Source organism: Paralichthys olivaceus, chromosome 12 (genome assembly GCF_024713975.1).
Source record: "Paralichthys olivaceus isolate ysfri-2021 chromosome 12, ASM2471397v2, whole genome shotgun sequence".
NCBI lineage: Eukaryota > Metazoa > Chordata > Actinopteri > Pleuronectiformes > Paralichthyidae > Paralichthys > Paralichthys olivaceus.
Window position 1 is genome coordinate 7,549,994 of NC_091104.1, and position 24,529 is coordinate 7,574,522.

Below are 24,529 nucleotides of genomic sequence, written 5' to 3' on the forward strand. Positions count from 1 at the left end.
ATGCACTGAAGACATATTGAGTATGGTATGTATGCTGCTCATCAGTGGGCCTGCTTGTGTGTGGATCCCCAAATGTCATTTGGAGACGTGTACAGTAAGTCTTCAGTGCACTCACCCATTATTTATTGCAGAAACCACAGAACGAGAGCTGAAATGTGCCTCAGACGTTTGGCCTTCGTTTAGCTCATTAGCTTTTATACAACGTTAAAGCACAATCGTAGGCTTGTGAACTAATGCTGCAGCCGACTCGTACTGAAGAGTGCAAATGCTAAAGCTGAGAACGATCACCGTTTATCACCGAACACATCTCGAGCGCATATTTTTAAAGTGTGATCGTGACTCAAACTGCAGGAGCGAGAAGCCGTCATCTCGCTGTAGCTCGTCTTCGTCCTCTGCGCTCTCAGCTTGAGGTGCCGCTGCCCTTTGTGGAGCTGCCTGCTTCAGCTCTCAACGTGTGCCTCACTCCACCACCTGGTGGCCGGCTGCCGTCCGTGCCGCTCACTCGCTCTCTTCCTCCCGGGCCTTCTCTCAAACAACAGGACTACACCACCATTATGGGTGGGGCTAGACTTGACAGCTCCTTTTCCTCCTAAACTTCTTACAGAGACGTTTACAGAACGACTTCAGCACGAAGAAGATTTATTTATTTATTTATAAAGAAAAGAAGCTATTTAATAACTATTATATTTGCCTCGTTCACTAAGATCTAATGATTCTTTTCAATACCTCTTTAGTTATTTTCTTTCTCTGTCTTTGATTGAGTTTACTTTCAACTTCAGCTCATAGTTAATCTAAAAGCTGTTTCTGATAAATATAATTTACTGCTGGATTCATTTATTTTGTTTTCCTGGTTTTGTGTGGATAATGCTTGCAACATAATTAATATGGTCAGGATTTTAAATTTTTAAGTTACAATCTTTAAGTTCGTTGTTCTGCATGTAGTTTTATTGATTACATTTGCCAGGGAGGTTACGTTTTCATTGCTGTTGCAGGATTACACAAAAAATATTGAATATATCATATTAAATAATTGTGTTCAAGTAAAGGGGCGGATGCAGGATTTTTTTTCATTTGTCACCATCTTAGACATTGCAAGCTATGGCTTTTTTGTAGTAGTACTTTGTGTTAATTTCTGTTTTCTTGAAATAAATTTAAAAAAACTCTAGTAATTGTAGAAAGCTACAAAGATTTGTGCTGTAAAGTTCACACAAGGTTCGGTTCTGAAAGCTTTCTGAAGGTTCCCAGGTGGTCACAGTGAACTCACCAGCTGCCTTGAAAATGTTGAAGCAGAAGCTCTTGACAGTCGAGGCCCTGTTGAAAACTTTTCATGCTCGCTCACTTCATCCAGATTTTCTGGGGGAGAGTGAAGATCAGTGACGTCTGAAATAACATTTTGTTCTTTCACTGAAATAATGATAATAATTCTCCTTTTCCTTCGTCTGTAGTTGCCCTGGAAGTCCCTGACGAGTATTATTGAGTATTACTACATGTGGAAGACCACAGACAGATATGTACAGCAGGTAAAAACATCAATTACACACTAAAGGTTTAAGAAAAATAAATATCTTGATGCCATTTATAACGGGCTCTATTTTTTTCATGATACATTTACTTTCCTTACAGTAGAAATAATTAGAAATAAAAATGATCAGAAACATGTTTATTCATATTTATAAATTGTTCAAAGATCAATATATAGTTTAAACGTGTCCCAAACTCGCGGTCTGAACTTTTCCTCTCTCCCTCCAACTCGTCTTCTGTCTCTGCTCCAGAAACGATTAAAAGCAGCTGAGGCAGAAAGCAAGTTGAAGCAGGTCTACATCCCGAACTAGTGAGTGGTTTATGACTAATGTGTTTAATTATGTTCATCAGAGTTCAAGTGTTTAAAGTTCAGAGTTGATCTTAGCTACGTTTCTGTGATCAGTCGGAGCAGACGCCTCGTTCTCTCTGTTATTATTCACGACAGCGTGAGTGAGCGTGGCTGGAGGCTGATGAATGTCCAGTCGGTCTGTCTGGTCCTTATCGCTCTGACCCCGTCTTTGCTTCTGTGCCCCGACAGTAACAAGCCAAACCCCAACCAGCTGAGCAACAACGTAAAACCGCCTCTGGTGAACGGAGCAGCGGTCGCAGGGGTCCCAGGACCTCCAGGCTCGGTCCAGACCCCCGGCCTGGGCAGAGCCTGTGAAAGCTGCTACAGTGAGTCATTTGTACACAGACATCATGTCACAACATTTGCTTCTGTCTCTTCATGTTCTTAAGAAGTTATCCAGTATTGGCCCGACTGAAGTTGGATTAAACTTGCTTTTAACTTAGTGTACCCATCACGGCTGCCTCACGTATCCTGCGTCAGTTTAGTACGTCGGCTTTGCAAATCCTCAGAAAGTCTGCAAGATGCAATACGGACATGAAGAGTAGGGGCAGTACGCAACCAGATCGCAAACCCAGAAGTTCTACACAGTCTGAGTTCTGTGGTATACCCTCTAGTGGAATACTCTGGTATCTTGCCTAGTACACAGCAAACACGTTTATGCAAGTTTATCTCGGGTCTTAAGTGGACCTGTCTACATCCTGGATAGACTCACTCCTAATTGCATCCTGTTCATATTGTCTTCCTCTGAAATTCACTTCTGTGTACACACAGTAACACACCGTCCTTTTAAATTCATCAGACAAAACAATAAACATAACATTAAAACGTCGTTAAGAACACGAGGGAGGTTGTGTGATCGACTGTATCGACGTCTAAAATGATCACAGAGAGCATCAGGCGCCACTAGAGGTTGTGATCTTAAATTTACACACAGTCCCCCAGCTGAGGACGGGCGGGTTCATTTCAGAGATCGGTAAAGATTCAGTTTCCGGTGTACTCACTAAATTCAGAAGCTACTTAACTATAATTATCCACATGTTAGAAAATCGAATATTTGGATGAGAAAATCACACGTGAATGAGTTGAACAGGGAGAAACGTGTAGACGGAGTTTCTTTGTTCATGTGATGTGATGCTGTGAAAGGTTTGTTTGCATCGTTCGTTATGAAGACGGGACTCAAACAGCAGCAGACCTTCAGTACACTGAGCATTAGTTATTTCATAAACATTATTTCAGTGTCCTTTTTACTGCTTTGTCGATGTAATATCTCAGCAACTAAATGGAGTAAACACTGAATCGATCATTTGGCTTATGCTCTTTAATAAATCTTAAAAATGGACTTTGAGATTGAGACGTCTCTGCACTGACTTCTGTGAAGAGCTCGGAAGAACTGTGTCTGCACGTGGATCACATTTTAATTGAATTACTACACGGAGAGAAAAGAGGAGCGTTACATGCCCCGCAGCAACGTATTGTTGGAGTTATTTTAGTGGTTGTACTTAATTCAGTGATGAATGATTAAAGGTTGTGTGCCCGCCCGCACGCCTGTGAGATCGCCTTCGTGATTATATGTGGATCAGTAATCACGATGAGTCTGTGTGTGTGTCTGTGTGTGTGTGTAGCCAGCAGCTCCTATCAATGGTACTCGTGGGGACCTCCCAACATGCAGTGTCGCCTGTGCGCGTCATGCTGGACCTACTGGAAGAAGTACGGAGGGCTGAAGATGCCCACGAGACTGGAGGGAGAGAGGCCCGGACCCGCTCGCAGCATCATGGTACACACTCACATGCTAACACACGAAAACACACGCTACTGTGAAGGCTTCTAAAATACGCTGTTGATGCGTGTGACATTGTGTCGTCTGCCCCTCCAGAACCCCCATGGCCTCCCCATGCGCCACAGCGGCAGCCCCAAGTTTGCGGTGAAGACGCGACAGGCCTTTTTCCTGCAGACCACCACGGTGACGCGGATGACTCGCCGCCTCTGCCAGGATATCATACGACCGCGGTACCTGGCCAGGCACCCATACCTCCCCGTCAACACAGCAGCCATCAAGGCCGAATGTAAGACTCTTAATGACAATATCACACGCACTCTACCAGCTCCGTGCCTGGGTGAACACTGTGTTCGAGTTAAATAAAAGAAGCACAGGTGTTTTATAAGCGTTTCTCTTATTCCCTGCACCTCCACTGTGTCATTCATTAAGTTTTTTTTGGCTGTTCTCTTCCACTGGTTTCCTGCAGGTGCCCTGCGGGTGCCAGAGGGGCCTAAAAAGCCTTCACCACTGAAACCTGTGGAACGTAAACCTCTGGAGTCTGTGGTTCGATATTTAGGTAAAAAGAAGCAGAAGTCACTTCAACCAGGCAAAACATGTGTGAAACTGTGATTCATATTCATGATCTTCAGAAATATGTCAGGGTGAAAATCTTCAAATCTTTTATATTTTGAAATGTGGGACATGATTTACGCTGCTTACACATCTGGCGTATAAGTAAAACACGTGAAGATCAGCGTCAGAGGAAACCCTTTCATTTGGTAAATTGCAGCTGGCATGTTCCGTATTCGCGGAAACGGGCCTCGGTGCAATAAAAGCACGAATCTGGCCTCTTGTTCCAGGTCAGCAGTTGAAATTAATGAGTCACTTATGTTGATTTAATTCTCTTTTTGTTTTCCTCTGTCGCTCTTTGTCGTCCTCTCTGCTTAACTACGTGTTTTCCCGCCTCTTCTCCTCTCTCGCTCTCTCCGCGTTTCAGAAGCACACCCCTGTCCAGTCAAGCCCAACCCTCCAATCCGCGGGGCGTCCATCTCTACAGGCAGCCTGACGCCCATAAAATCCTCCCCCATCCTCAACAACGGCTCCCCCACCATCCTGGGCAAACGCTCCTACGAACAGCACAACGGACTGGATGGTGAGTGACAGGAGACGGGAGTAAACGTTTTCTTTCACCGTTTCATCGTTTTAGTTTTCTCAAATTCAAGTCGTGATTTTCGACTCTTTGTTAAAGGAGCACTCCAACAATGTTACGCGTGAAGTTCAATGTGCGCTTCACGAGATGAACAGAACGACTCTCAGAAGCTCACACAATAGATCAGGATCCTGAACATCTGCATTCTTTAGTTTGTTTGGACACAGAAAACCACTGGATGGATTTCTGTGAAACTTGCTTGAAGGATGGGTCAGGGAAGAACCCAATGCATTTTGATCAGGGGGCAGATCCAGGGTTTTTAATTTTTACAATAATTCAAGGATCTTGATGAAAGAAATAGAAATATTTAGTGGACTGATATTTACGAGCGTGTGGATCTAAATAAAGATCCAGATCTAGTAAAATGAAACGATAAGAGGTGTGTGCTCTACGGAGGAACATTCTGAAATGTAATAAATCATTAGCTTTAAAACTGATTTTAATGTATTTCAACGTTGTTTAACTAATTTCAGCCTAATTGAAGTTATTTGAACTGTATTAACACAAACTAAATTATGTTGCATTAAACATGAGAGCTCTAATGTCTCCGCTGCACACGCTGCTATTAAAATATCCGAGTGTTCAGGCTCGTCTGAGCTCGTATGAGATCCACAGCCGAAGGGTTAAGAGTTTGTGTGGTTCTCGGATTTTTTTTTTTTTTTTTGGGTTACGTCCCACTTTCCCTCTCCCCTGTGAAACGAGAGAGGGGAAGAGACAGACTGAGAGATCAAGAGAGGGAGAGTATGCCAGAGAGAGAGAGAGAGCGAGAGGGGGATCGGATCGGCCTTGCTGCTTTAGCTGGAGGCTACAGTCTATGTTGTCATGGTAACTGCAGAGAGGAGGAAGAGAAGGAGGAGGAGGGCTCAGTAAGTATATCCTGAGGGAGAGCGTCTCCACTGGTCTGTGAGTCCACCTCAGGCCGAGGCTGGAACAACACACCAGCAGGAGATTTGAGATTTGAAATGAGAATTAGGGATTTTTATATTTTTATTCCAACACAAACGTGTCATTATTCGTAGATCTGAGTGGAGGTGAAAAGGTTTTGACAGACGTTTTTATCTTTTATTATTCTTCAAGTGTTCACTCATCAAGTTCTTGGATTCTTTTTGATGTTTGAGTTGTTTGGAGATTTTCTGGCTTTACTGCTTGAAAAAGTTGCGTGTTGTTTATTTAACCTCTCGTGCAGGTGAATTGTGTTCTAACTCGCTGCTGCTCATTCAATCACGGTTTTTCTATCATTTAATTATCATCTTTCTCTTGGTTTGGATCCATGTCTGCTTTTAGCTAATCCATTAGAGCCGTACCGATTTATCAGCTGGCAGATATTAATCTTTAATTTTGAGTATGATATTCTGGCCAAGATATCGTTATCAGAACGTTTGTTGCTGCCTTCTATCAGTGACTGCATAGGCCGCCAAACGTCCATATCGGTCGAGCTTCAGAATCTTATTTGCAATTTGTCAAATTGATGAAGCAGAACGTTTTATAGTTTTATAGTTAACTGGTGTTTGACAAACACAATCTGCTGTTGGTTGAGGAAACTATAAACTGTGTCAGTGTTCAGTGAGGGGGAATCATAAATACATTTTTATATCTTTTTAATAAATGTTTACTTATGTCTGTTAATCACATGATGGTTCATTAAAAAGTGATTGTTTGACATTGATTTCTTAAAGTGCTGTAAAGTTACATTTGCTCAGAAACCTGTAGAAAGAAGTGACCTGATGAGAGTTCAGCCAAATACACTTTCAAATAAATTAAAGTGACAGTGAAAGTAAATGAAATCAGATCCAAACAGAAAGTATTTAAAGGAGCCGCTAGGGGGCAGAAGATTGATAAACAATATGTGGCGGCAGCAGTGGACTGTGTTTCGACTGAAGATGTGTGTTTCACTCCTCTTCCTCCTCTTCAGGCTCTAAATCTAAAGTCCTGGCTCCTCAGTGGGACATCATGGCCAAGCGGATGAGCGAGGTGGGGCGATCTTCGGCCTCGCTGCAGGACGAGATACACGAACTGGACTGAACGCTCAGAGGAACAACCTCTACTGCAAACCTCAGTCAGGTAATGACAGTAAACATGTTGGTAATATGGAAGTGCTGGGCTGTGTGAGGAAAAGTATTCTGTCAGGTTTAGTTGTTCTGCAGCTGTTTAATTCAGTGTTAGGGTTATTTTCACCTTCTCATCATCACAACTTCAACAAGACTTGTAGTTTTATCATTGATTGATTATTATTTACTTTGCAGTTTGCAGTATTCAGCCTTTACTCCTCACTTTGTTATTTTTATATTTATTTTGTAAATGCATATTTTCCTCTAGAACTGTATATTTTATTACTAATTTAACTTCTTTATTTTTTTGACTATGTAGGTTTTTATATGATTGTAGTTGTGTCACCTGTGTCACATTAAAACACGTTAAATCTTGTCATTGCAGGTTAGTGTTATTGTGTAATCGATAGAATGTGTTTGACGTCCAGAGAACTTCTGTTAATCGTTTCCTCTGCGTCTCTGTCTCAACAGAGGGGGGGGGGTGAGATGGAACGTGTTTTCCACTGAAGTCGAGGGCAGCTGAGTGAAGACGAAGCTGAGAGGAGACGACAACATGGGCCACATTTCTTCAGCCAGTACGAGTCTGTGAGGCGCCTGACGAGCGATCCATCGATAATCGATCAGTGTGGCTGTGGTCAATCAGAGGACTGACTGTACAGGACTGTGTTTATTACTCACATTTCTTGTTATTACTGTCATTGTAATTATTGTTATTGTTATTATAAGTTTTTTTTTTTACCAACTATAACTCAGCTTATTGTTTGTCGATCAAACGAAGGAACTTTTAAAGTTTCATAAAAAATGCTTGCTAACCCCTGTGGAAACGGGTGGAAGGACTGTAACATAAGCCACTTGCATCTTCTCTATGTCTGTTTTCTTGTTTTCTTCTTTTTTCTTTAACAATTTCAATTCAACGAGGAGACGCACTTTGATTTCAGTGACACACGTTAACTCCTCGTCTTTTGGTTTCGATGAATTCGAATTCGCTTTACGGGAAATCTTAGGTTTTGTGAGCCGGCCCTGATCTTCGGCCAGAGAGGTTTAACTTATTGAGAAAGACTTGCTGTTTTTTCTACCTTTTTCACAAGTAATGCATCTATGCTTCAATAATGTAATTAAAAAAGACAATTGATTTTCCCTCTTCTTCTGAAGTCTGTGCTCTGAGGTGGGATTTCTTTTTTCAGGCTCACACACCAGGAGTGAAAACAGGGTTTATGAAAAATGACAGATTTTTATTACCTTTCGCCAAAGAGCGCACGTTTTCATCAGCGTTTGTGTGTTAGTCGGCAGCATCACAGAAAAACTACTGAACAGATTTCCATTTTTGCGAGAGGGTCGTGGGACACGGCCCGAGGAAGAATCCATTAAATTCTGGAGTGGATCTGAACAAATAGGCGCTTCCAGGATGTTTTGTTTCACTTTCTTTGTTATGGTGAGAGCAGTCGTCTTCACAGTTTAACCAGTGTGTTCATACTACAGTGAAACACTCGTCACAGTGAATCCGTCAGTTTTTCAGAGAACATATAACAATATACCAGCAACACATCTGCTTCTGACCGTGATCTCTGATTTATCATCTTTATACATTTAGATGTTGAGTTCTCGACCTTGGAAACAGCAGATATAATATAATATATAATATAATAATATAAATGAAGATAAAACACACCTCAGCACAAATTCATTACATTACATATCATTTTATCCAAAGCGACTTCCAATTAGTGCATTAGAATTAGTTGATTAGTGCATCTAACATTAATTTTAGCAAATTAATAAAAGCAGAGGATGAAAAAGTTTTGGTCTTGAACAAATTATACACAAATTATAAAGTCCAGTAGTCAATCAATCAAGTTCATAAAGTGAACTAATAGGTCTTCATCACTTTAATCTATTCATATATGAATCATATTTTTGAAGAACTCATCCTTCAAAAAAAACTGGAAATATTCACATGTATACTTTATATCTTCAAGGCTATTTTGGTTTCCTGTCTCTAACAGTTATCAAACATCATCTATGGATGAACAATCTTTGTCTCAGGAGTTTATTCAGATCTCAGTAGAACTAAATGATTTCACATCAGACATTCAGACATTACCTTCAAAAACATGTGTCATGAGGAAAGTTGCTGTTTTAAACCATTAGGTTTCATCTCAATCTATTTATTTCATGTTATATTCTCGAGTTATGAATGAATGAATGATTTGCGTTCTTATGATTATTTAATTATATGATGGTTACTTTTACTTCTTTTGACTCCTAAAGGTTAAAAATTTCAAAATACTTCATTTTCATGTGACACCTTTGAAAACAAAGTAGTTTGAAATGAGCATTTTAAATCTAATGCAAAATAAATTCATGAATCTATAAATACAATTAAAACTTTAAAAATCAAAGCACCTGTGATAGTTGATGACACGTCTCTGCCGAAGCTCTTTGAAGTGCAGGACATTAACTAAGTAAACTTTCTCAAAGACACATTATCATTGGTGCAGGTGTCGTCTGAGTGTCACTGGATACGTGTGAAGGTTCACACCTCAAACTCCTGAAGTATTCATCAGACTGGAAACTCAGAATAACCAAGGTCACCGCAGACGAGAGAGAGAGAGAGAACAACGAGGAGCAGCGGACGTTTGGACGAGTTCAGGACGACATGTTTGTTTTCTGTGTTTCATCTCAGGTTTAAATATAAAACCTGAACGATGAGGATCAACAACCTGTAGAGGGCAGCACTGAGGTCTGTCTCCAAGAGTTAATAAATACATCCATCCATCATCCAACCATCGTCCATCCATTCAGCCATCTATCATCTCTCTTCCTATCCATCCATTCATCCATTCATCATCCCATTCATCCAACTTTTCAATCATCAATTCATCCATCCTTCCATCATCCAACCATTCATCCACGCATTCATTCATCCAACTATCCAATCATCCATTCATTCATCCATCATCCAACCATTCATCCACCCATTATATATTACATATTATTATTTTTGTTGTTGTTAGTAGAAGACCCCCCCCCCCCCCCCCAGCCTCCTGCAGGATACTGATCTCTAAGGAGACCCCCCCTCCCCCCTGCAGAACCCTAGTCCCTGAAGACACCCCCCCCTCCCCCTGCAGGACACTGATCTCTGAGGAGACCCCCCCTCCCCCTGAAGGACCATTGTCTCTGAGGACCCCCCCCTGTAGGACCATGGTCTCTGAGGACCCCCCCCTCCCCCTAAAGGACCCTAGTCTCTGAGGAGACCCCCCCTGCAGGACACTGATCTCTGAGGAGACCCCCCCTCCCCCTGTAGGACCATGGTCTCTGAGGACACCCCCCCCCCCCCCCTGCAGGACTCTGATCTGTGGTGAACAAACAGTTAACAGGAGTCTGAGCTGCTGCTGCTGCAGTAACATGGTCACTCTCCATCCGGCAGCTCACACTCACAGGACCGGAGGAGGAGGAGGTGAAGCCGGGGACCATCACACACACACGCCGGCCGCTGACTGCACCACCACCACCGGCTCATCCAGAGCAGCCTCTCCACGGGACAAGACCCGATCGTCCGGCCTGTGAGCTGAGGGAGACACCGCAGAGCCTCCGGACTGAAGGTACAGAAACAACCTGCACTGTGGATGATTCATGTCTGCACCGCGACATGTGTCCTGCATGTCAGTGGCATGTTCATAACAACATACAACTACATGTTCTCTGTAACTTCATGCTGCATGTTTTGTTTTTATTTTAAATTCACGCAGCGTTTAATGGGAGTACGCGTTTTGCTTTCCTTAACGAGCGTTTGCCTGCAGACTGGCAACTGCAAAAGCGTTTATTTTTAAATCTGTCGTAAAACTAATCAATTTTAACTCATGCAAAAAAAGAACTGATGATTTTATTTAAATTCCGGACGTCGTGTTTGTAATTCGGCGCGGTTTTTATGCGTATTTGTCCAATTCCACTTGTTAAAATATTGATAACTTGCGATGTAAGCCCCCAGTCAGGCGCCTGTGAATCTAATAGAGACTTGTGGGTTTCAGTGATGCTTCATGAGGTTTTTAAAAGTAAAAGTGTTTTCATGTATCCCGCATTTAACATGAATGTTGGAGGGTGTTGATTATAATTTACGGGGGGGGGGGGTACCGCACCGCTCAGGCGTGATGCTGCAGCCGGGGCCTGCAGGGCACTGACCGGCCTGACGTTTCCAGGGGACAGAACAAGATGACTTTAGACTTCCAGTGTAATTACCCCCAGTAAAAACGTCCCACAGAGCTGATTCATCACTGCATCTGTTCTGCAGGGTCACATCCATTCATCCATTCATGCATTCATGCATTGTGCAGGGAAACAGGGCTAAACAGGGACTGGGGGTGGGGGGTGTTTCCAAAATCCCTCATTGATTTATTCCATATAAGGGCTGGAGTTCACTTTGATCTGGGGTGAGATTATCCCTGCTGCTGCCTGTTAGCCTATATTCCCCCCCTCAGATTTACACTGACACACTGTATTGACATTTTTTGGGCCTATTTATAATCCACGCTGCAGCCTTCACATGCAGCAAGGACACACACACACAGGTTAGAACAACGCTCAGACCACGAGGACACGTGGTCCAGAATGTGGGCGACAATAATCCAGATTATAATAAAGAGTTTATTGTGTTGGGACTGGTTCTACTCTCGTTCGTGATGTTCCCTTGATGCTTCTTTCAGCTCTGGACACACAACACAGTGTCTATACAAATCATTCACCCTCCTCTGAAGTGGTTGTCCTCAGTCCTGCGGCGTAAATTTATGGCCGAGGTGTCACACTGTCACACTGAATGAAAAATATTGGCCGTTGATAAAGTGGTTAGTGTTCTCGATTCAATTTGATTTGAAGCAGGAAGACAGAATAACTTCTTTCAAAATTTTATTGTCGCTACTTTGGCTACTCTAGGAATCATCCAGAGTATTTGACATTTGACCTCAACCCCCAACAATGATTAATCAGAAGTTACGCTCTCACCTAACATGGATTTTTCTTTACACTGATCAACAAAGAGCTCGTTCAGACCTGCTACAAACATCCGTCCTGATCGATCGGATCACATGTGGACACAGGAGACACATTCAGGTGTGAATCTTAGAGCTTGTCCACCGACACCAGGTGTGAACAGAGTTTTTTAAATGTGTTACGGATTCTCTTTTTCATTTCTAAAATATTCCAGTGACTGTGATTTTGAAAGTGATGCATGATTAAGAAATTGTTTTGTAAATCAGCTGATTAAATCAAGTTATGTTGTAACGCACAAATACATTATAGGTGAAGACTATTGGATACACGCTGTGTGTGTGTGTGTTGCCCTCGGACACATGTAGTGCGTTCACTATCTACACATGTGGGATTAAGGGTCTGTGGCGAGTTTGTGTCCAGGATCAGTCCATGTTTGTATAAGTTAGTTTTTAAGCACCTGACTTTTAAGAACAAAGCCATATAAGCTCATTTTACTCTGGTCCAACACTCCAACAGAAATATTTATTGAAAGTAAGCTTCAAACCTTCTTTAGTTTGTTTTTTTTCGGACCTAAAACTTTTTCCACAGCAGCCAGCTTCAATTATAAATTGTCAGCGATTGATCATAAAGCATCTTTCTCTGCACAGATTAACATGCATCCCTCCATTAGAGGCATTTCTCTCTTCTCGGCATAGCGACGGCCACTAAATCTCCTGCTTTTCCTGTGTAGCTGCTCCAAGATTTCTAATCCATGACCCACATGCTATTCAGGACAGAGGGCTTAGCTCCCATGTAGGGTCTCTCATTAAACTGCAGAGAGCTCAAGAGCTGGAACGAGTGTGAGGAGGGGGGAGAAGAGAAGGGGTGAGAGTGAGAAAAGGGTTGATTCTTTCAGAGAAGTTAGAACCGTAAAGGTCAGTGTGTGTAACGGTGATTTCAGAGATGTTTATTGTGTGAACGAAGGTGATCAGGAGACCCCTCCTCCACTCCTGAAACTCAGATAACTCTTAAGATGAGATTCAAAGTCAGAGTTAATCAAGTTTAACCCCGGAGCCATCACGACTCATCAGACTCAACTCTGTACTGTAACGTCACTACGTGTAATGTGAAGGTTGTTTTTATCCAATGTTTGAATCCCAACATAACTAGAAAGTCATTTACACTCTTCATCTCAGAACCAATCATCAGGATATTGGAAGAATATCAAATATCGACTACTAATTCAATATCAATACAGTTTCTCCTTTGTGTTCTTTACTGTGTGAAACTGATAAATCAAAAAACTGATTGACCAACTTTTGACAAGTTTTAGGCAGAGTATTGTGATGTCATATTAAATATAAAAATGTACTTTTATCGCAGTGCAGCACAACTTAAATACTGTGATATTTACAAAAAAGAACCTTATCACAAACCAAGAACGTTTGACTTGACTGTGACACAAACTTAAACAATTGGAGAATGATAAGAATAATGATAATAACCTTTATTTATATAGCACTTGTAAAATATGTCTTTGTTTTATAGTTTTATTTTAGGAGGTACTTTTTTTAAATGATCAGAATATTGATATTAATTAATGAAATATTTTGCTGAAACGTTTAATGTTTAATGCATGTGTTTGTCTGGCTGATGTTTGATGTGTTTCATTTATTATCCTGATGTTGATCCAGTATTTTGTGTTATGTTACAAAAAAAAAGGACTTTTTTAGTTCATATACACGACGTGCATCTTCTTTACTTTCTCCGAGACAACGAGTTATGAACCTCAGGTTTTATTTCCACACAGGCAGCGAGTTGAATCTGTGAGATCTGAGCCGTTCAGAGATCTCTCCTCCCTCCTCCTCCTCCCTCCTCCTCCTCCCCCTCCACTCAGTCGATGTTCCTCAGGCTTTCACCTTGTGCATATCGAGAGAATGCTTACTGTAAAGTTATATGAGCCTCTATCGGCTGTGCTGCGTCTGGCCTTTTGGTCTCAGCCCTCATGGCGTCTGTATCATTCCATCAGAGACCAAACTTGTTTGTGATGCTCAGATACTTAATACGTCTGTGGGAATCTCAGGATTTAGGGCGGGAGGGAAGGTTGCTGGTTTGTAACCCAGCACAAGCTCAGAATGCTGTTATGGAAATGAAATGTTCTTATATCCTTTATTTATTTAGAAAATAAATATTTTTGCTGCAAATCATTCTCGTAGCTACCAAAGCTCTGTGCAGGAACGTTTTCCTTAAACCTTATATCGAGAGGAGCGCCTGGAAATCCATGTGAAACCATCTGGCACAAAAATATTTCGTTTTTTAGATCATCGCTGAAAGTTGCAGCTTCTTTATAGCCCAGTCCTGAAGCTCCTGTCCTGTCCTGAGTTTTGCTCTTCTTCCAAGACTCTTAACACAGATAATTCCACGCGCCACAGTGATGCTAATGCTAATACATTTCAAATCAATGAAAGATAAAAGCACCAACAACTCAAAGACGTTCGGTTTACTTCGTCTGAGAAGCAGGAATCTGAGAATGTCTTTGAAAAATGTTTCCTAAAAGGAAAAAACAACACTTTTCAGCCGGACATGTTATACTTCACTTTGTTTCCAGCTGACCCTGCAGCCTTACAGATCGTTAAAACCCCTGTCTGCCTCAGACTTGCTCCGTGTGGACCAGGACATGTGACGCTGCTCAGAGTGAGAGTCAGTTTGCTGTTTCAGGAGTCATTGATCGGCCTCTTCTATTGATTGGGCTCAGTTTATTTTGTGCTTCCTCTGGAGTTTCTCTGACACCCCCGGCCCTCATCCTCTATTATACTCCGACCCACAAACCCCCCTCTCCTGACACACACCTCTCATCACTCTCTCCATCACTGGCTCACTTGTGGTGACCAGGGGCGTTACAACAGGGTACGCCAAGAAATCCCCTGGGGCCCCTGAGCTGGGAGGAGGCCCCAGAGGACAGCTGATTACATTAGTCCAAGACAATGACAATTTTGCAACTGGGGACCCAAAGTCCCTTGACACGCTCCTAGTTGCAATTCACAATTATTGCTCCAACGATCAATTCGCCAGTTATTTTCTTAACCGTCTGTGATGACCACAGTGATGTCTTCAGTTTGCTTGTTTTGTTTGACTAACTTCTACAAACTTAATGATATTCAATTTGATGTCGTAAGTGACCAAAAAATGAAGAAATGCAATGTTAACTGAAGTGAAAATAATTCCTGGATCCACCTCGATTCGGATCCACAGCAAAATGTAATGGGTTCTTCCCTGAACTATATCACATCCTTCCACCAAATTTCGTGGTAATCTGTCCTGTGGTTTTAGTGAAGTCGCTGACAAACATACAAACAGAATGATCTAAATCTTTGATTAATGGTTCATTGACTCACCATTGCATCTGAAAATGCACGGTATTATTTGAACTATTGATATTATATCTCAAATAATTCATACATCTTCATATTCTTTGTTTTGTTTTTGCCATTAACAGCTCAAACACAAAGATATTCAGTTCATGGTGTCTGAGAAGAAAGAAAAGCTGCACATACTCATATTTATAAACCTCAAAAATGCTTAATCATGTCTGATACTCAGCAGTTTTGCTCACTAGCCTTAAATCTCCTGTGTTTTCGTGACAATAGGTACGACTGCAAGGTCACGTTCCTCACAGCTGCTGTTTTCACCCATGGTGATGAAGCAGGGGTTAGGTCACCTTGGTCACAGGCACTTAACTGCATTGGATACTGCTGACTTCTATATGCTGCACCGCAGCCTCCCAGAGTGACCTTCCAAAAGTCTGCATAGGCCTGGGATCAGTGCCACAGCCAAAGCCCGAGAGCGGCGGCGGCGTTACATGAGGACGGATTATATAGTGACGCGAGGTCAGCGGCGTGTTGTGTTTCTGATCAGATGTGGTTGTCAGAGTTCACAGCTGTCGGCTTGATGACGGCACAGTGAAGTCTTTGTTTTTCTATCATTTGAATTCGACCTTGGCCGAGTCTCGTTGCTGTGGTTTCCTCGTGCTTGTCTTTGTTTACCTGCTGACATGGGAGTGTCTTATTGACGGACCTGTCCGCCTTGTTTAAAGGTTGGTTCTCGCACACTCCCTTTCTCTATTATCCTCTTTCTCTTATGTTGTGTTCTTTATAAAACACACACACTGAGCCGGTGTCTTCCCTCACATGTCCTCAGACAAACCCCTGGCGTCAATTCTCCCATTGGTCATGATGAGGTTTAAAAGCAGACAGCTCTTATCACATCTGCCCTTCTGTTCACCCTCACACTGTGATGTCCCATAGCAGGGTTGAATAGAGGGTGATGGCGCAGCGGGTTGCCACAGCGAGAGGCTGGCAGAGGCCTCGCAGATCAATACATTGGGCCGACGAAAGAGGCGCTGGGGTGTCGGGTCGGGGGGGCGATATCTGTCAACAACAACAACAACAACGCCCTGTGTGCGAACTGTGTCATGCTGAGGCAACAAGTCAATAGATATGCTGCACAGACAGGGCATGTGGGGGTGTCCAGGGGTTTTAAAAGCCAATTCATGCTTCTGCATCGAAGCTGCGCTGTAGTGTTTACGTAGACGTGCACCCTACGCTGTTGCAGACCGCCTGAACTGTGACTGGTCTGCTTTGTAGAATGACATATCGAGCAAACTCACAGCCATTTTTGAGTTGAAGGAACGAACACGGATGACGTTTCTTTTCTTCGTTGCAGTTCTTTAAGAAAAAGATTACTCTTCCAACACGATAACACTCACTGTTGTTCTGAAGTAAACAGAGACCAGGACCAGAAACCAGAAGAAACTCAACACCAGCGACTCTAGGACCACTAGCGTTGTAATTTAAGCTCCACATTCATCTACGCACAACTACTCTTCCCTGTGCATAGGCTACGTGTGCACCTGCTGCGTAGCTTCGATGCAGAATTATGAATTGGACATGAGACACAGACAATGGAAACAGCACAGTGGCAGTCTAAGTCCTGCCTGGGACCTTTGACTTATGTCATCTCAGGGTCTCAGCTCTGGCTCACAAACGCCATCTTGAGCATGCGAGCCAGGATCTGTGCGGTAGCCAGTCCCCGCCAATACACACTCTCGGCCAATCGTGAGTCAGTCTCAGCTGTTTTATAGCATCAAATAACTAATTAAAACCAAACTATTTAGAAACATAAACACTTGAACAAACATCAGTGTAATAAAAGCTACCTAAAATGGCAGAAACCAATCTTTTGATTTTTTACTTTAACATTTAAATTTGGTCACCGTCCCCTTTGTTAACATGGAGGAGGTTGGGTCTATGACCTATGCAGCAGCCAGCCACCAGGTGGCAGTCGAGACGGTTTGGCATCTCTTTTGAGGAACCAGCCGTCATATCGTCCAACTTATTTACGGTTGACATCCGGCCTCGCTGTTCTCAGACCAGCTAATAATTACATAATTTGGTTTGTACGGACAGAAGTGACGTACGTGTTTATTTGAAGATGGAGCAAGGAAGTGAGATCTAATCTCAAGTGGCCACAGGAGACACATTTTAGCAGCAGGTGTGAACACATGAACTCAGAGCTGTCCACTTGTAGTCAGATCTCAACGGATATTAATACCAGGTGCGAGCAGGGCCCATGGTAGACGATGACGATGATTTATGAATATAAAACATTTGTTCAAACAGAAATTACTCATCTAGAACAATACAGGCATGTGGGCGGTGGAGAAATCTCCCACACTTTGTCAGCACATGCAGTGAGAAATGACTTCTCACTATTTAAAGCCTCTAGAATTTCATGTGAACCTGGTTTAACCTCTCCTGAGGTAGCTCATCACCGCACATGTGTATCAGCGAAGACAGAACCATCAGCCAGACAGAAACACATTAAGATTTAATGAAATGAGGAGTGATGAGTCCCGATACCTCACCAGCATCTCCTCAGATCTCCTCTCCCCCCTTTAACGTGTATATATACATGTTTGGCAGGAGGTTCGGTGTTACTCAGCCAAACGTCGCATTCCAAATTGGTTTTTTTTTTTATCATTAGCGGCTTAGTGGGCATGTGAGCGCTGAACAAATGGTGCCTGTGCAGGCGGCAGAGAAAGAGACGAATGGAAAGAGAGAAGGGGGGGAAGTGAATTGTGAAAGAGGGAGAGGAAGTACAGCGGGGGGGTGGGGGGGGATTAAAGGCATGTGATCCTGAGATGAGAGGAGAAAGTGAAAGAGAAATCTCAGATCAGTGCTTCAATACAGAACAATGATTATTGAACTCATAGGTTAAAGGTAATTTATGTAAGAGTTTAATGTTCGAACAAGGCTAGAACGAGCAGCCCATTAGCTTAGCTTAGCATAAAGACAGTAGACAGGGGTAAACATCTGTCCTGCCTCTGTCTAATTTTATTAAACTGAAACAATCACCTTGAAGGGTCACAGATCAACACAGTACATCTGGTCTGTTTAATCTCTACCACACATGAGGGATAAAAATGTCCCCGCAGTCTCCACGACACTGGAAATATAAAACAGTTTTGACGAAAAGAGAGAATTAGCAATTCTCTACTAAAAACTACTAAAAGTAGTCAGGGGCACTATTCCTTCAAAATGTCATGTTTTTCAAACCAAAGTTCACAGAGAAAAGTCAGTTTATTATGTTTAATTATATTAGGGAACTTATCTTAGAAGGTATGTTGCAGTGAAACATTTTTCAGTGTCTAGTTCTGTTTAAAAAGGGTAAAACAATATGTCTAGGATCTTTTGGAAAACACTGTTTGACCCCGACGTGTTTGGATAGATGAGAGGGAGAGCGGGAGCGTTTCCCAGGCAGGCGGTGAAAAGATGGTGTGAGGGTTGAGAGAGGTCAGTTGGTCCCTCGCTGTGGCCCAGTTCCTCACATGAAACCCTTTTTCCTTGTTTGGGAGAAATGTGCTAATCCCCATGGACCCACTCTGGGCCCCCGCCAACCTTTGAAGACAAAAAGACCCACAAAAAAAATCTGCTTTTGTTCTTCAGACGAGCTTTTGTGTTTCTAACCTCACTCTGAGCTTGTATTTTACAAAGCTGTTATGATCCACTGTACGACGGCTGCTGTTTCCTCTGGAGGCATTGACTCGTAGATGATACACACTCAGTGGCCTCCTCAGCTTTGTGCTCTTTGAGCCCTTCAGTTTGATGCTGTTTGCCTTCAGTGCTTTTTATCCGATCTGCTGTGTGATAAATGGAGTAGAGGAAGGATCCAAGCCTGCGTGGGCCTCCTCACACCTGACACCAAAGACTATGTGCAGGATTTGGAATAAGAGCACATGATGTAGGCAGTCAGATGATACAGCTATACCTTACATAAGAAACCCCCTCAGCCAGTCAGTAAATAGCAGCGACTGAGGGAAGGCTGTAAGTTCTCTGCAGTGTCTGGTTGAATCTCTGTGATGTCAGTGTTTCATCACCCTGTCCTTAATTGAACTTTGGCTCAGCACCATTTCTAAATAATGATTTTATTCCTGGTTGATTTGGCGAAACATTTGTTAGATACATGTTGACCAGTTTGTGGCAGTCCACTCTAAAGTCACCCATTGTTTGGTGAATTGTCATTTTGAAGATTTTGGCATTTTGTTCGGCGCCATCTTGGTTTTTTGAACCTGACAGCTCCTCGAGGACACTGCACACCCTCCTCCACCTGCAACCTGCACCCATTGGATGGTCCTAGCTGTCAATCACATGATATCCATGTCCCAATGCATGCACAGCTTTGTTTCCTATTTGACTCTAAGTGGGAAAATCGTTGACTAAATGAACATCATGCTGTGTTGAAGAAGTTAGAGATTGAGACAATAAACTCTTCAGGAAAATGTTTACTGACTTTATAAGTCAAGTGAGTCATTTTTTCTGAATCTGAAACATTGAAATCATTTTTGAATTTATTAAACTGCAAAACCAAAATTGTTGGACCAAGTTAAAAAACGACATCTCAGTTGGTAACTCTTTTTGTCTTATTTATATATCCTATAATTTATGACCATATGTATAATTTCTGTCTTTCTCTTCCTCACCTCAGACGTGCATCTCATTACCACAGTCAGAAAGGTTGAGAGGAGGAAGGATGGTGACCATGGAAACCCCGGAGGCTCCTGTGCCCCTCACAGCACTGTCACGCTGGTACCTCTACGCCATCCACGGCTACTTCTGTGAGGTCATGTTCACCGCCGCCTGGGAGTTTGTGGTGAACTGCAACTGGAAATTCCCCGGCGTGACCAGCGTGTGGGCGCTCTTCATCTATGGCACCTGCATCCTCATCGTGGAGCGCATGTACCTGAAGCTGCGCGGCCGCTGCCCCGTGCTGCTGCGCTGCATCATCTACACCTTATGGACGTACCTGTGGGAGTTTGGCACGGGGCTGCTGCTGAGCCAGTTCAACGCCTGCCCCTGGGACTACTCCGAGTTCCGCTACAACTTCATGGGGTTGATCACGGCAGAGTACGCCGTGCCATGGTTCTGCGCCTCTTTCATCGTGGAGCGCTTGGTCATCCGCAAAACACTACGACTGCGCTTCCACGATGGGGCCGAGGATGGCTGGTCCATCCACCGGTCGGATGCTGGGAGGAGGATAGAGAGGAGCAGAGGGATGGGAGATAGTGCTAACGGTTACCTTAAAGTGGACTAAACAGAGGGAAGGACACAGTCTGAAAGCAGCTCAGTCGCTCTGCTACACCTCTCCTGCCCTCCTCAGACACATTGACAAGCAGTCCTCCTCACTAACTCTACTGGGACAATACAAACAGACAGCTCCATAGACTGGGCTGTTGTGCAGAGGTGTATCAGACAAGCCAAAAAACAAAAAACCTATAACTGGGGCTTCAAACGCCCAAATCACTCACTACTGTCAACAGAGGCACAATAACGCCATGCTGCTGTGTTTGCTGCATCTCATAACGCACCCATCTCCACATGGGGTCGACCTTAAGGACATCAGGGTCTTAAATGACCAGGACTACACTTTCTGTTTTTTTCTGTCCCATAGACTCCGAACAGCTCATGGATTAAAAACTAGCAGCTGCTGCAAAAAATGTGTGTTATCGTCGTGAGGCGGAACAAAGGAACAACAACATTTACTTGTGTTTCAAGGGCACATCAGTCAATCTGAGAGCAGAAAGAAAAGTAGCTGCAGTAATAACACAACCTTTTTAAAATGTACATACTGTTCTTTAGTATTATTCAAAGTACTGTAGTAAAGTAGCTGCAAGAAGCTCTTAAAGAACACGAAGTCCGCCCTGAAGCAATGTGTCGGCTTATGAATGTTTTCTGCAGTTAGTGAATACCCACAATGCCTGGAAAATAATGCATGAAAAAAAGTTGTCTTCCAATATAATATAATACATTTAATACATTCAGCAGTCGCACTGCACGTATCTGAGGTGAGTCTGCTGTGTGTGTGTGTGTGTGCATGTGCGTGTGTTTGGAGACGACGGGAGGAGGTGGAGCTGGTCGACGTGTGATCACGGTCGACGCTCCTCCTGGTAACGTGTCGAAATGTCCTTGAGAAAAACCCCAAACTGCTCCAGATGAACGGGTCAATGCACGGCAGCTTCTCTGCATCTTAAAGCGCACCAAATAAAACACAGTCCATTCGTCATAACAGCAGGGACGCCTCTCTGTTGATGGTGATAATTATATAATAATTATGAGTCAGGACCATCGGCATTAATCAACAAACCTCTGGATGATTAATTCCTCTCAAAGCCTTTTCTTGACTCACTGTCTGCGTCTAATTCGTCCATATTCATGTTGTCTCAGATCTGCCAGGGTCTTGAAAGCTTTGTTTCGCTGGAAGTCCACACTCATTCCTTTGAAATCAGATAATTTACCTGTTAGACAAGTTTGTTTTGTTTATCGTAGGGAGGAAACTCTCCCTATTCTGCTGAATGTCCTATTACACTTCAAGTGTGACAGCAATAGTTGCAGCTGAATGACAGAGATCTGCTGTGTGTGAGGGTGTGAGTGATTTGGCAGATTTGTTTATTTGGACCTGAATATACAATCTTAAGACCACACTCGACATTCACAAGGATCGGTTTGTCCATTAGAACAATTTTTTGGGTTGTCCACTTTTGTTTTTCAAGTATTTGAAGCAAACTACAGTAACTGTGATTATTTAATGAGGAAACCTTTACATATCGCCTGGTAAAACAAGTAACTTTAAATGAACTGCTCATTTCTTTCCTATACGTGCATGTGAAGTGACAATAGATTTGGTTTCCTCAGTGAATATTGACCTTTGTGGTATTTTTCTGGACTTTGACTCTGTTTGTGTGAGAAAGGCCGCAGAGGTGAAGTTGCATATAATCCATGAGAGCAACTGTTTAACCAGGGACATTATCTCAACAGCACTAATGTCCTACATGTCAGATATTTGGTGCTTCAAGCAGATGACAACAAATAGATCAACACTTAAATGTGTTGTGTGACCTTCATCACTGCGGCTGCAATGCTATGCAGTTTTTCCCTCCTCTGCCTCAGATGAAGTGCTGCCACCCAGTGGACGATTCGTATACTGCAGCTGGAGACCTTTAATTTTGGATGAAATGAGAATGTACACAAACATATGAAGATGGAGAATCACCATTAGGATGAAGAAAAATGTTTGTTTCTGTGCCTGTCACGTTTCTATTTATTTTTCATTCATGACCAACCTGGCTTAAAAGCAATAGAGGTTTCTGACCCAACAACTCAACAGCAGCTAAAGCGTTTCATCTTTATCTTCTTCAAAAATCTACTCATGAGAACTGATATGCAGCAGATATCTTTATCCAATTCTACTGCTTTGATGAGACGAATCACAACAACATGCAAAATGAAGTGTATTTGTTCTCTGCAATACGTGAGTGGAGGAGTATTAAGTGAGTGTGTGTTATGTGTCGTACGGAGACACGTCTGTATGTGTATGTGCATGTTGAGTATATGCTAAAACTGAACTGAATCTCTGGTATTTTTACTGTGAGGCTGCATGTCTGAAAGTTTTCAATTAATCCTCCAAACTCTGACTCTACCCAAGTAGGTATTATCCCCATGTACTGTAATGGTTCTTTAATTTTTAAATAAGAATGTAGAGGTTCTTAGTGAAACGACTGTACTGTATATCACTCACATTATGTTCATGTATGATTTATCAGAATTTGGGATTAAATGTATTTATTTGATCATAACAATCTGTGTGTTCATTTCTGTCTGATGATAAAACATTTCCCTCATGCATAGATAAATAGATCGAATCATTAAAACCTCCAAATGTTGGTGTCAACATGGTCTTTAAATGAAATGCAGAAAAATATAAACAACCAAAAGATATATGAACTATAGCTATAGATTAAATCATATAAAAAATAAATAAATACATACAGACATCTGATTATTAAAGATAAAGCTGTACACTCTATGTTATATAATGTAATATAATGTAGCCTCTTTATACTTTCCTAAAAATTAGTTTGACAAAATAAAACGAGAATAAGAAAAATATAAATAATCTTTAGATTTTTTTAGATTTGTGTCTTTTTCCCAGGATGCTCCTCTGTTAATGAATCAAAACAAAGATGGCTGTCTGTTGGTTTCCTGGAAAACAGAGTCACAACTTGGAAAAAGAGTTAAAAACATCTTTGTTTTCTATAAAGTGGACTAAATGTTTTTAACCAGGTGGTTAGAAGAGTTTCTGGAGAGCACGACATCACCCTGGAAACAGCGGTAAGTACTTAAAACATCAGAAACTAGTTAATAAATAGAGCAGAACTAGCTAGTTGGGACAAGCTAATACAGCTAACTAGCTAACTAAATCTACAGATGTGTATATATATTTATATATATATATATTTGCAAGTTTTATACTTGACAATGCTGCTGTGATATTCAAACTATTCTCTTTTTTAACAGAATGACTGAGGCAGAGTTTATAGGCACATTACATACAGTCACAAATAGGCTAAATAAATAATACTGAAGTGTAAGGAAATATACACTGTGTGTGTGTGTGACTGTGTGTGTGTGTGATTGAGTGTCAAATCTAAAGGATTCAACCTCTGAGGACTCTCATTCAATAGCATCCATACTCATGAACTAAATCAACTCATAAAACCATTTATTCTACAACATGTAGGTAAAGGAAGTGTGTTGGTGTCAGTGAACTACAGTGTGATACAAGTGTTAAACACAGTGTACATGTCTCCCAGAAACATTATTGAGCTCCTCTGACTGCCTCTTCGTCCTCTGTACTACTTACTAAGTGATATATAAAAACATACCTCAGTACCTCATGGGCTGTGGACATAGAACTTGCTTGGATGTTTCCTCACTTTTCTTAATTGACTTTTAAAAAGAGACCAAATCAACTTCAGCTCCAGTCCAAAGCTGCAGCACATTCATTTGGCCACACGATGGCTCTTTTTCACCAAAAACCCCACAAGGCAGCTGTGCTCACACAGGCTGAGGACGCAGGTGGACCCTGAGTCATCAGTCTGCTTTTTAAGATTAAATGTTGGAGGAAGCTGTTTTTATGCCTTCCAAGCAGCGAGACATAGATTGGCTTAAAATACATCTTTGCATTCTGGACAGTTGTACAGTTTTATATGAACTCGTTTTCAGTCAATAAGAGTTCTTTGTTTTTAACCCATAATAAATTTATGAGGCTGGCGGTTAAGCTTAATAAAA

The 24,529-nt window shown here is 42.2% G+C and overlaps 2 protein-coding genes across 2 annotated transcripts in view; both read left to right on the top strand.

Moving 5' to 3' along the window:
• mta1 (metastasis associated 1) overlaps positions 1 to 8,021 on the top strand; it is a 38,901-nt gene extending 30,880 nt beyond the window's left edge. Inside the window, exons 10-18 of the mRNA XM_069535834.1 lie at positions 1,446 to 1,520; positions 1,773 to 1,831; positions 2,060 to 2,196; positions 3,493 to 3,644; positions 3,744 to 3,933; positions 4,114 to 4,203; positions 4,624 to 4,779; positions 6,749 to 6,897; positions 7,356 to 8,021. Of these exons, the coding sequence (XP_069391935.1) occupies positions 1,446 to 1,520; positions 1,773 to 1,831; positions 2,060 to 2,196; positions 3,493 to 3,644; positions 3,744 to 3,933; positions 4,114 to 4,203; positions 4,624 to 4,779; positions 6,749 to 6,858 (969 nt within the window). The 3' untranslated portion in view covers positions 6,859 to 6,897; positions 7,356 to 8,021. The remainder of the gene's footprint in view (positions 1 to 1,445; positions 1,521 to 1,772; positions 1,832 to 2,059; positions 2,197 to 3,492; positions 3,645 to 3,743; positions 3,934 to 4,113; positions 4,204 to 4,623; positions 4,780 to 6,748; positions 6,898 to 7,355) is intronic.
• A 2,212-nt stretch (positions 8,022 to 10,233) lies between these two features.
• Positions 10,234 to 23,091, top strand: tmem229b (transmembrane protein 229B). Its single transcript, XM_020097851.2, has 2 exons — positions 10,234 to 10,486; positions 19,890 to 23,091. The coding sequence occupies exon 2, from the start codon at positions 19,935 to 19,937 to the stop codon at positions 20,493 to 20,495; it is 561 nt and encodes a 186-aa protein (XP_019953410.1). The 5' UTR covers positions 10,234 to 10,486; positions 19,890 to 19,934; the 3' UTR covers positions 20,496 to 23,091.
• Positions 23,092 to 24,529: the final 1,438 nt, after the last annotated feature.